The sequence below is a fragment of the Rattus norvegicus genome, chromosome 5, assembly GCF_036323735.1.
Source record: "Rattus norvegicus strain BN/NHsdMcwi chromosome 5, GRCr8, whole genome shotgun sequence".
Classification (NCBI taxonomy): Eukaryota; Metazoa; Chordata; class Mammalia; order Rodentia; family Muridae; genus Rattus; species Rattus norvegicus.
In genome coordinates this window covers 147,272,256-147,284,980 of record NC_086023.1, presented here as the reverse complement: position 1 = coordinate 147,284,980, position 12,725 = coordinate 147,272,256, and the positions used below count along the sequence as shown (strand labels likewise).

The window sequence follows — 12,725 nt, the reverse complement described above, 5'->3', positions numbered from 1 at the left end:
TATAGCCTAAGGAAATGGGAAAGTAATATGGGGAAGTTACCAATTGAAGTACCTTCCTTAAAAACAGGCTAGTACAGCTTGTGCAGCTAGCAAAGGGAACAGTCCTCTGAGCTTGAGGCCAGCCTGTTCAGCACAGTGTCTTTTTAAATGAGAGAGAGAGACAGACAGACAGACAGACACACACACATACACACACACACCTCAACCCAGGACACATGATTGGAGAGAACTGACTCCTGCAGGTTGTCCTCTGATTACAAACATGGTATGGCACATACATGGACATACAGACAAAAAAAGGTTTTGGATCTTAGTAATTATGTGAACCTGGCTGAGTTTCCACAGTGTATATATGCAAAGATGGGGCAGGTGCAGCTTTAAGCCACACTAATACTTTCAGCATGCAATAGGCTGGGCAGGAGGATTGCCACAGGGTTGTTACCAGCCTGGGCTACATAGCAAGACCTAGAAGAGTGTGTGTGTGTTGGGGGGGTTTTCATTTCAGAGATCTGAGAATGTGATACATTGTTTCATTATAAATCAGAGTTTAGTGCACCTCTAACTTACCCTGATACAAATTGTCACTGTGTCCAGAGACAGTTAATGAGCAGATCCATCAGAACTTGGCTTGAAACACAACGGAGTTCATAGGTGTGATGTTGGTGTGATGTCAGTGAGATGCAGGTGTGATGTCAGTGAGATGCAGGTGTGATGTCAATGAGATGCAGGTGTGATGTCGGTGAGATGCAGGTGTGATGTAGGGGAGATGCAGGTGAGATGTAGGTGTGATGCAGGTGTGAAGCAGGTGAGATGCAGGTGTGATGTAGGTGAGATGCAGGTGTGAAGCAGGTGAGATGTAGGAGAGATGCAGGTGTGATGTAGGTGAGATGCAGGTGTGAAGCAGGTGAGATGCAGGTGAGATGCAGGTGTGAAGCAGGTGAGATGCAGGTGAGATGCAGGTGTGAAGCAGGTGAGATGTAGGAGAGATGCAGGTGTGATACAGGTATGATGGCTCATGGCTATAGTATATGCCAGCATGTAGGGAACAGAGGTAAAAGCTCAAGGCCAGCCTTGGCCACAGGGTAAGACCTTAGAGAGGAAAACTGGGGAGGAGGGGTTTACTATCCTCACTCTTCCCCTTTCAGAGACGAAAGAACTTCTGGGTCAGTAAAGCCCAGTCGGTCGACCTTCACATGTGCAGCGTGCACATCGCTGCCTGCTGCCAACTACAGGATGGTGGGCAAAGACGTGTCTGGTTCGGCTTCTTTATGTGCTAGAGGTTGGCTGTTGTGAGGCAGGTGGTAGGCAGGGCTGCTCAGTCTGGAGTGACCTCTCAGTTGTGTCGTAATCTCACTTTCAGTTTGAAGCTGCCTGGGCTCTAACAAACATTGCCTCTGGAACCTCTCAGCAGACCAAAATTGTCATTGAAGCAGGAGCTGTCCCCATTTTTATAGAGCTGCTTAACTCAGACTTTGAAGATGTACAAGAACAGGTAATGCTCGAGCTTTGGTTAATGTTTCAGCGGTACTAACAGTATGATAAAAAACATAGTAATGCGTATTTGGAGGAACATGGACAAGTGAACAAGGCTTGGTGCTGCACATATGAATCGGTTAGCCTGTGATACTTACACAGAAACGGAAAGTTTCTTTTACCTGATGTGGATCAGGTCCAAGGTGGGGAGAGAGTCGAAGCTTTCCCTTCCTGCTGGAGGGACGATGGGGCTGTAGTTCAGCCTCTCTGGCTTCAGGTCTTATGGCAGCCTGTCTGTCCCACTGAGCCAGGGCCTCCTGGGGAAAAGCTCTTACAGAACACGTGCTCAGTAAGGATAATTCTAGACCCTAGAAGCTAGGGAGAGCACTTCAGTGGGTCGGGCCCTAACACTGTCCTCAACCTGATGGACCACTTTGTAGCATTGATTATAAGTAGTCACAGAAGCCACCAGGCTCTCATGACAGTCCTTTCACTCCTTTCCAGGCAGTCTGGGCTCTTGGAAACATAGCTGGAGACAGTTCAGTCTGCAGAGACTATGTCTTGAATTGTTCCATCCTTAATCCTCTGTTAACGTGAGTATCAATAGCATTAGCATCCGGGGGTGGGGTCTGTAGGTGGCTTAAGTGGCGGTACATTTTGGGGGGGGTTTACTTAATCCCTTAAGATAATAAAGCCCTAGGTCAGGCAGTGGTGGCACACACCGTAGTCCCAGCACTCAGGAGGCAGAGGCAGTCAGATTTCTGAGTTCAAGGCCACCTTGGTCTACAGAATGAGTTTAAGGATGACCAGAGTTGCACAGATAATCCTAGCCCTTGGGAAGCCAGCCCAGGCTACATAGCAAGTTTCAGACCAGCCAGGACTGAACACAATAGTCAGGGGTCTGGGTTATCCTCTAGGGTTTGATGCTAAGAGCCCTGCTTTAGGCCATCAGTGCTCAGATTATGGCTTCACTGTTTACAGACTCCTTACTAAGTCCACACGACTGACGATGACACGGAATGCAGTCTGGGCCCTGTCAAACCTCTGCCGAGGGAAGAACCCTCCTCCAGAGTTCGCAAAGGTGAGAGCTAACTAGGATTTCTTTTAAGTTTTGGGCAGACCCATGAGAGTCTCAACTCATGTACAAGTAAAAGGCAGTTGTCAGTGTAGAGGGCTATTTTTTGTACCAGGGTAGGAAAGTGAAAAGGTGGTCCTACAGGTTTGGTGACATTCCCAGGGTGTAGAATTCCATGTTGGGAAGGGGGAGCCATGATAGGCTTAGTGACAGAGCTGATGCAGTCCTCCTTACTCTGCTTCCAACAGGTCTCTCCTTGTTTGCCTGTATTGTCTCGCCTACTCTTCAGCAGCGACTCAGACTTGCTGGCAGATGCTTGCTGGGCCCTCTCTTACCTGTCTGATGGCCCCAATGAGAAGATCCAGGCAGTCATAGACTCTGGAGTCTGCCGGAGATTGGTAGAGCTTCTGATGTGAGTGGTTTCAATTCAAGAGGGTTTCCAAGGTCAAAGAGCTCTAACCAAAGTGAGGCATGGTGGTGGGACTGTAATCCCAGCACTTGGGAGACTGAGACAGGAGAATACCAAATTCAAGGATAGGGTGGGCTGCAGTATAAAGACTGTCTCACAGAACAAAGCAGAAAAGCTACCATCAGCAGATTGCTGACCCACCAAAGGTCTGCAGCTGAAGGCATGCATACAGCCAGTGTTGGTTTTCAGCAGGGCTGAACGGGATGCGCTGCCTTTCCACTGATCGCTGTTCTTCCTCTGTAGGCACAACGATTACAAAGTGGCGTCTCCTGCCTTGAGAGCTGTGGGTAATATTGTCACCGGGGATGATATCCAGACCCAGGTGAGGAAGAAGAGGGATGGGATCTTAACTCAGGTCAGCCGTGGGAGAACATAAGAGAGCTGCTTGTGGGAAAAGGTCTTCCTATGTAACTACATGGTCTAACAGAGAAAGCATGGCTTTAAGTGGTTTTAGCACTGGCAGTTTCTATATTATCACGATTCCTTCTTTTGAACAGTTAGAAACAAATCATCCAGTTGTTGCTTATGCAAAGAAAGCTAAATGGAATGGCTGACTTACTGGAATAGTGTAAGGAAATGAAGGCTGGGCCGTGGTCCTTTTGAGACACTGGAAGCTGTGGGATCACCAATACTCAGCTTCAGTGTCTGTGCTCATCACCTCATGTTGAACTCATGCTAACCTTTGGGCTGTAATCCTAGCAATTATGAGTGAGAGGCAGAAGGCTCAGCTAGTCCAGGGCCATCTTCAGTTGCATGAAACCCTATCTCAAAAAAACAAAAATACGAAAAATAATTCCTTCAAACCAGTAGCAGGGTGGGGGTGCAACTGCTGGGGAGGCTGACGTAGGAAGGAAGCAGCAGCCCAGGACTTTGAGACCCGCCTGTGCGGTACAAGGTCCTGTCTCAGAAGAGTAAGCAGTGTGGCCCTGCACACACATGGACATGGAGATGTAAGATAAAGCTGGAATGACCCACAGCCAAGGGCACTGCATGGCTCCCTGTTCCAAAGTTAGAACCCGCTGACTTCCTGCCTGCCGTCCTCAGCAGGTGTCCCCATGAGTTAGTGTGTGCTCTCCCTCCTCTGGCCGGTTATGTGTGGCTTTATTCCACTGATTGCTATAGACACTTCCTTGTAAGTGAAGTCACAACATATTAGTCCTTCACATCTTTGTGTGTTGAATTTGAATTCTTTAGTAAGGCTGAATGGTGTTCTAGTGTCTGTGCATTCTGTTTTAAAGCCTTCATCGTCTTGTAAGCGTGTATGTTGTTTCTGCTCCCTAGCTGTTGTGAATGATGCTGCTGTGCGCCCTGGTGTGCAGTCTCTGCTTCCCTTTTTTTTGGTCACATGTATGCAAAAGAGATTGGATAACATGGTGATTTATGCTAATCTGTAAGGTTAGCAGCCGTGTCGTCTTCTGTCTCTACCAGCGCTGTTCTTCCATGCTCCAGCTTCTCCCTCTCCAAGACATCGCACTTCTGTTATGTCTGTGTCAGCCATCCCAATGACTGTAACGTGCTGTCTCCTGGTTTGACTTCTGTTTCTCTATCAATAAGTGATCATGAGCCTATTACATTGCTAATAGATCATCCATGTATCTCTTTTTGGAGAAATGTCTTTTCAAGCCCTTTGTTCATTTTAGTTTGATTGCTTAGGGTAGAGTTCTTCATGGGGCTGGAGAGATGGCTCAGTTGTTATGGATGGATCAGCTCTGACTGCTCTTCTGAAGGTCCTGAGTTCAATTCCCAGCAACCACATGGTGGCTCACAACCACCTGTAACGGGATCTGATGCCCTCTTCTGATGTGTCTGAAGACAGCTTCAGTGTACTCATAAAGTCTTTTTAAAGAATAACTTTTTTTTTTCTTTTTCTTTTTTTCGGAGCTGGGGACCGAACCCAGGGCCTTGCGCTTGCTAGGCAAGCGCTCTACCACTGAGCTAAATCCCCAACCCCAAAGAATAACTTTTAAAAAAATAACTTCATGGGGTTGGGGATTTAGCTCAGTGGTAGAGCGCTTGCCTAGGAAGCGCAAGGCCCTGGGTTCGATCCCCAGCTCCGAAAAAAAGAACCAAAAAAAAAAAAAATAAATAAATAACTTCATATACTCTGGATCAATCAATACTTATTTTACAAGTATTTTCTAATATTCCGCAGGTTGGCTTTGCACTGTCGATGGTGTCTTAATGCATATCTATTCTTAATTGGATTGACTAAATATTGAATTTTGATACATTTCGTATGCTGTTGTGTTTTAGGTCATTCTTAACTGTTCAGCCCTCCCTTGCCTCCTCCACCTGCTGAGCAGCTCTAAGGAATCAATCCGGAAGGAAGCTTGCTGGACCATTTCAAACATCACTGCTGGCAACAGGGCTCAAATACAGGTAGACTTGCTTCCAGAAGAAGCATTTGTTTCCCTTTGTAACGGGAGCCAAGGAAAATCTGCAAGCCGTGTAGCTCCCTAGTAGGAGTTGGCCTAATTGAGTCACCTGGATTCAGTGCCCAAGACCACCAAAACAATTGGGGCAGCATAACCAGTCGGTTACAGTGGCAGCTAGGTGCCCCACACCGTGTCCCTTCTCTAGTAAGAAGAAAGTGTTTGCAGGTGGGTTAATGGAAAAAAGCCTGAGGTTTGATTCTGGTTTGCTCTTCATCTCTTCCTCTGAGACAATGTCTTATGTAGCCCAGGCTAGCCTCAAATGACCTTGACTTCATGGTCTTTCTGCCTCCACCTTCCAAGTATTGGTAATTACAGAAGCATATGTCACCATGCCTGATCCTTCTGCTTTTTAAACTGTCTGCTTCTGTCCTCCTTCCTCACCTCTGTTTCAGGCTGTCATAGATGCAAATATCTTCCCTGTATTGATCGAAATCCTTCAGAAAGCAGAGTTCCGTACGAGGAAAGAAGCAGCCTGGGCCATCACCAATGCAACCTCAGGAGGAACCCCTGAGCAAATCAGGTCTGACTCCTTTCCTTAGAGCCTAAATCATCTGAGCTCTCCTGTTCGTGGTATTCACATGACTCAAGTGTCTTCTGGTGGGAGCCTGCCCCAGTCTAACTGTCTAAGGTTAACTAGTGAGCTGCTAGTGATCCTGGACTCTGGACTAGATTGCCAGGTTGTTTTCTGTGGTTGTTTTACTTGAGACAGAGTCTTGAGACAAGCTAACCTAGCCTACCTCAATCTCCCAAGTGCTGGGATTATGTGCACACACATCTATACCCAGCTAAGTCTTGGGGTGTTTGTTTGTTTAGTTTTGTTGAGATTAGGGCTCTCTGTGTATGCTGAGCTCTCCTTGAGATTGTGGCCCTCTTGCCTCTCGGGCTGGGGTTGCAAGGACATGCCTCAGCCTCGGTTTGCACCTTTGCTCCTTTACTGTAGTGTTTGTCATCTGAACATGAGAACCATGAGCGCTAGATTTGTCTTTCCCCTAATTACAACCTACTAACCTGTCCACATTAACGTCTCAGGAGAAAGGAAGAGCCATTGAGTTAAAACATTAAAAGGAAACTATAAGGTGCACATGATGCTGTACAACCTAAGTCTGAGGCAGAGATAGACGTCAGATCTTTGAATTCGAAGTCAGCCGGTCTATGTAGTGTATCCCAGGTGAGCCAGGGCTACATAAAGAAGTCATGTTTAGGGGTTGGGGATTTAGCTCAGTGGTAGAGCACTTGCCTAGCAAGCGCAAGGCCCTGGGTTCAGTCCCCAGCTCCGAAAAAAAGAAAAAAAAAAAAGTCATGTTTAAAAGGGTGCTGGGGGTAGAAAGGAGGATTATAGCATTATATAGAAGGACTTTAGATCATATATATATATCAATCAGAAATCTGGAGATCTTCTCAAATTTGACCACAATTGAATACCCTCAGAATGGAATATTCTGACTAGAGCTAAAAAGAGGTAGGGGCCAGATTGCAGACAATCTGTACTAACATACCACAGAAGCTGTACTCAGGGGAATAAGGAACCTGAGCAACCTTGGTGATAACATTGTAGCCAAGGTGACAATAGGGCTCTGTTCATTAGGTAATAGATCAGTGACAGAGAGGGCTGAGGATAAAAAGGCTAGGTGGCTATCCACACTCGGGAAGACTGCTTTGTTGGGAGTATCGGTGTGCATGAGGGAGACCCACAGGTCAGAGCACCTGGTGCAATTTCTGTGTTCTGCATTAATGTGGGGCATATGTCCTCTCTGGTCCCCAGGTACTTGGTATCACTGGGCTGCATTAAGCCCCTGTGTGACTTGCTGACTGTAATGGATTCAAAAATTGTACAAGTGGCCCTCAATGGACTAGAGAACATTCTGCGGCTCGGAGAGCAAGAGGGCAAGCGCAGTGGCTCAGGGGTCAATCCCTACTGTGGCCTCATCGAGGAAGCCTATGGTAGGTTCTCTCCCTGACCTCACATACGTCTGTTAGTGAGGAGATACTGGAGCACATCCAACGTTTTATAAACTCATGTCTGTGGTTTCTTGTTTTTTTTTTTTTTTTTAATCCATTCATTTGTTATCTGTGCATGTATGAATGTGGGCATACATGATATGGCACATGGATGAAGGTCAGAGGACACCCTGAAGGAATCATTTCTCTCTCTTCACATGTGGATCCCTAGGATTGAACTCAGGTTGTCACATTTGGCACAATCACCTTTACCTGCCCAGCCATTCCAGCAGCCCTCAGTCTGTGCTTCTAAAACTGTGCTGAGCTCTGCTCTAGCCATGCTCCTGAGCACAGGCTTTCAGACCTCTCCCTGGGAGTAGCTGGGCAGATAGAAGGAATTACTGTCCCTACCAAGCTTCCTTGTCCCACCATCCCCTCTCCTTCTGAGGAGCCCTGGTCAGTGCTGTTCTCATAGGTGCCACCTTCCTCAAAAGTAGATACAGCGTAAGCAAGAAGGAGCAGCGCCAAGTGTGCTCCCAGGAGCTGGAAAGCATGCACTGCAACGCTCTGTCCTGTAGGAATACCGGATGCCTTAACCAGCCTGTCTCAGAAGAGGCAAATCGTGATTTTCTCAGAGTTCGCTTACAGCAGAATTCAGTCTAGAGCCTCTAATCAATCGTATTGTGCATGTGTATATAGACCAGAGGTCAACCTGAAGTATCGTTCCTCAAGAGCTGTTCACCTGAGGGTCCACGGAGTAAGCCTGGCTAACAGGACAACCAGTAAACAAATCCCAGCATGTTTGTCCCAACCGTATCCCCTTCTCTGCCAGGGTCATGCTTGTCACCATGCTCAGCCTTGTGTTCTCATGTATTCAAGGCAAGCACTTTACACAAGTCAAGGGCTGGTGTTCCCACTGCTTTTGTTTGGGAACGAGTACTTCGAGAACGGAAAAGTACATGCCTGTTTTCTTCTTACGTAGGCTTGGATAAGATTGAGTTTCTCCAGAGCCATGAGAACCAGGAGATCTACCAGAAGGCCTTTGACCTCATCGAGCACTACTTTGGTGTAGAGGATGACGACAGCAGCCTGGCCCCTCAGGTGGACGAGACTCAGCAGCAGTTCATCTTCCAGCAGCCCGAGGCCCCCATGGAGGGCTTCCAGCTATAATGTCCGCCTCCGGGGAGGGGGCAGGGCACGGCATGCACCAGCAGCCAGCAGAGGAGCAGCCTTCTGGTGGGCAGGAGAACAGGCCCCACCAGCCCCGCACACCTGCTGCCCTGGACACTGTGTTCGTGACCTGCTCACCCCTTCCCTGGAGGAGGGAGTGCCCTCGGGACAGACAGAACCATCAGAGGCTCACAGTGGGTTTGTGACAAGAAGGGGACGTGCGGGTCTATCTTCCTTACACTTTATTTTGGCTGCACACATGTCTTTAACCCAGGAGCCCAGGGGTAGACAAAGGAGGACTGAGGTAATCAATTTGCACCTTTAAATTTTTTTCTTTTATTTTCTTTAGTGGTGACTTCCTTCCCAGTTATCTTTCTTCATCCATCCCAGTCCTCTGCCCTGACATGTGTAACTCTTGGGTACTTGAGCAGATGGAATATTCCAGAGGTGGGAGGTGGGAGGGGAGGGGAGAAGTCCGAAACAAAGTGTTCTTGCTCTGACCGAATATTAATCTTGTATGCTTGGATTATTTAATTTTTTCTTTTGCACATTTTTCTTGTATTAAGGTTGTTCTTCCCAAAAAGCTGGATTTGAGGATCCAGCTGCCAGCATTGTCTGGAAATAGAGGCTAATAGGGAGGCCCTGTGAGACAAAGGCCCTCCCTGCTCTGACCTGATGCCTAAGACCTCTTTAGTCTGGGAGGATCTCCCTCGCTCTCCTGGAGCAAGTATACCAGTGGAGTGGAAGGGAGGAGCGCCGGCCTTTAGACAGGGCTTCTCCTGTGTAGCTCCTGACCCTGTTTCCTACCCACCTCCCGAATGGTGCGACCCAACTTCATTTGTTTACTTGAAAATTCACCTCAGAGTTGAATGAACCTCTGAGGTGGCTGTGTTTTCTCCTGAGCTTGAGATGGGGGGCTGTGGTCCTTCCTTCTCCTGAGGAGAAAGTCCTGCTCTGATGACCCATAAGTTGCAGAGGAGGTTGGAGTTAGTGTCGTGTATTGGGATAGTCATGAATCCCTGCCTTTGGCCTTTCTTCTTCCTTCTGCCATAGTTGGATCATGTATATTTTACTTCCAAAGGAGAGAATGTCAAAAACTTCTGTATTTTTTTTAATAGTCTGTATTTTTAAGTAGGTCAGTCTTCATTGGTCTTAGAAGGACAAACTGGATGTGAGTGGGATACTGTGAGGAGGACCAGAAAGAGACATAGAACTTTCTGCTCAGAGGACTGAACTCGGTCCTTATTTTCTCTTATATTCTGGGCCACCACTTGGGACCAACTCTTACTCCTGGAACCTTTATGAAGTAAATCACTGGGTCTGATTGTCCAAACCTGAAGGGAACTGGGAGGGCCTCAAGGCCCATTGAAGTCAGCTGCTTTGTTCCTTGCTCCCAAGCAGAAAGCAGCCTGCCTTCTCTAACTCAGCGTCAGCACCGTTACCCACAGTAAGTCCTGACACCGCTGCCTCTGTACCAGAGAACCCTGTCAGCATCTCCCTTCTGAGGATCCTTGTACCTGGCTTGCATTTCCTCTTGTTATACAGATGCCCCACCACCACCACCACCCTCTCTCTGGGTAAAGGCAGTTCAGTGCCTCAGAGGCTGCTGGCCTGTGTCTTAAGGGGTTACACAGTACACTAAGACGGGAGCTCTGAGCTGGGAGGGGGTGTGTTGTGAGCACCTGCAGAGGTGGCAGCACAGTGCCCCGCTGTGGTGACTCCCACATCCCCTTACTTCTTTCTTTCTCTAGAAAAGCATTGTTCGTAGTCCTGTTCCCACAGATCTATCTCTCTGTGCCCTGCATTTGCAGATCCAAAGTTCAGGTTCTTGCTGCTGGCCTCAGCCTTGCCATCCACCATCTCTCCTTTAGTTCTGCATTCCTGCTCCAGAGCCCTCTAAGAAAATTGGGGCTGGCACTTGATACTGAAAAGTGCAACTAACATTGGACATTGGCGAGTGCCTTCTGGGAAGGCAAGGAACTGGGCCTTTTTTCACCTGGCTGAAACTGCTCCTTGTTCAAAGAAAAGTCCTCTATGACGCCATCATCGCCCTTATCTGAAGAGTAGACACTGAACATCTCAAGTGACAGTTAGGACCCTGGCTCTGGAGCCAGATTCTTAGCATGAGATACAAATGGCCTGCTCTTGCTTTCCTTTGCCCTTTCTCCAGTATCTCTGGCTTCCCATGGAAGAGGCTGCCCTAGGTGTTACACACACACAGATCATCTTTACTGACTGACAGTCTGCTCCTGGCACAGACTGGCTTCAGTTTCCAGCTCTCCCCGTGACTACAGCCCATGATGTTGGTTGCAGCCTTTTGTTGTAACCATATGAGTTCCATCGTGCCTGGCACCATGCTTACTTGGGTCTGTGGACATGAGTGCTTCTGGGGCACAGGTATTGATAGCCTGTTTTTGGAGACCTTTACCTGGGATCTTGTATCTCCTGCTGCTTCCCTCTGCACCTGGGAATCATCCCCAGGAGCCCATGTCCTGAAGCTGCTGTTGTATTTAGCTGAGGGAGAGGAAAAGGTTCTTCTGCATGGCGTTTCTTTCTCTAAAACCAAGCCAATAAAAAGACACACTTCCCACATGGAGGAAGTGTGTTTCTACTACTGTCTGCCTGCAAACCTAGCTGCTCACTCTCACAGCTCTACATGTCCTGGAGGCCTCTGTTCTTTCTGTTCAGACCTCAGCTGTTCTCTTCCAGGCTCACTCATTTTTGGTATCCATCCTCTTGGGTATTCTTCAGGCTTAGATTCTAACTTCTCAAAGGCAAGAAAGAGTTTCTCCAGGTCCCTGCAGACCCAGGAGCGAGCTAGGATGGTGGCAAGCTTCCCTCGATTGGGGAAGTGTGCCAGGCCAGGTGCTCCGAACCACAGGCGAGTCTGAGCCGTGGCGCTTCCTGAGAGAGGTAGTAAGGGACGACTTCTGGCACATTCTAGATCAACCTCATCCAGTTGTTTTTTTTTTTTTTTTCTGTTTTACCTTTTGTATTCTGTTGTTAAGCCAACAAACTGAGAATTTGCCCCCCTCAGGATCCATGTGGTGGACACTAGCTGCTCTTTGGCCAAAGGCCTTCATAGCTTATTCAATCTCCCAGTCTGTCCTCCAGTCCCACCCCAGAATAAGACATGTATGGCAAGGGAAGAATCTAAGGTCAACTCCAAACAAATCTGAATGAAACTTACTTTCCTTTTGAGAGAGCATCTTGTTTGAAGCCTGAACTATGTGCAGGACCAAAGCTGGCTGTGAGAAAAGCAGCCAGAAACTGGGGAGCCCAATTCCCAGAGGGCAAATGCTCTCGTGATATGTTTTCAAGGGCCCGGGCTTACCTCCCTGCTTCTAGGCCAGCCTGACTTCTGATGCTCACACTAGCACATGCTGGTGACGCCCATTGGCCCTGCGCTCCTGTGGCACTGATTTTAAGGTTTCAGTTCAGAGAAACAATATAGCATGTGCAGGGAGCTGTGAAGGAAGACTGAGACTGCCTGGAAACCTGTCAGGGGTTCCCACCATGAACCCTCAGAAGCTGCACGTGGGCATTGGCTTTGTTAGCCAGCTTTTTGGGGAATCTTCTTTTGACCTATTACATAATGAAGTGGGCCTGAGGCCTCAGTGACCAGCATGTGGAACGTCGCCCACAGACAGCCTGGGTTTCCAGGTAAGAACCCTAGGAAGATGATTCGAATCCTCACAGGTTTTGCTTTCCAAATTCATTTGCTTTTATTTTTCTAAGAACTGTAAACTCTATTTTTTCATGTTCTCAGGGCCCCTGGGTAGACAAACCAAGCTTGATCTCAGAGCAGAAAGAGGCCAAGAGACCATGGCACTGAGTGTGCTCAGTCCAGACAAATGATATTTATATACCATCCAAATTTGAAGAGAAAATGTATTTCTTTAGGTTTCAAACACTGTAATAGATACAAGCAAAAATAAAAACCTGTTGCAAAGTTCTGAATTGTCTTCTTTGGTTTGGAATGACTCCGGACTGAGAAGTAAACATGAGACCTGGGCGAAAGATGGTAGAGAACTTGGTAGCATTCCTGAAGCCCTAGGTATCACATAAGCCAGACTTGTAGAGGAAGAGGGTTCAGAAGTTCAAGATCAGCCTGTCTATATGAAACCCTATCTGAAAAACAAAGTGGGTGTCTCAGCAGATCAAG

At 47.7% G+C, this 12,725-nt stretch overlaps 1 protein-coding gene across 4 annotated transcripts in view; it reads left to right on the top strand.

Annotated features, from left to right (window-relative positions):
• Positions 1-12,515, top strand: part of Kpna6 (karyopherin subunit alpha 6) — a 35,058-nt gene extending 22,543 nt beyond the window's left edge. For 3 of the 4 annotated variants that reach the window (XM_039110358.2, XM_039110360.2, XM_063288025.1), the window contains exons 6-14: positions 1,361-1,492; positions 1,978-2,066; positions 2,455-2,554; positions 2,797-2,960; positions 3,261-3,339; positions 5,271-5,396; positions 5,845-5,972; positions 7,215-7,393; positions 8,373-12,515. In XM_039110358.2, coding sequence (XP_038966286.1) covers positions 1,361-1,492; positions 1,978-2,066; positions 2,455-2,554; positions 2,797-2,960; positions 3,261-3,339; positions 5,271-5,396; positions 5,845-5,972; positions 7,215-7,393; positions 8,373-8,560 — 1,185 coding nt within the window. In that variant the 3' untranslated portion in view covers positions 8,561-12,515. The remainder of the gene's footprint in view (positions 1-1,360; positions 1,493-1,977; positions 2,067-2,454; positions 2,555-2,796; positions 2,961-3,260; positions 3,340-5,270; positions 5,397-5,844; positions 5,973-7,214; positions 7,394-8,372) is intronic. The other variant, NM_001015029.2, reaches the window with a different exon arrangement.
• Positions 12,516-12,725: the final 210 nt, after the last annotated feature.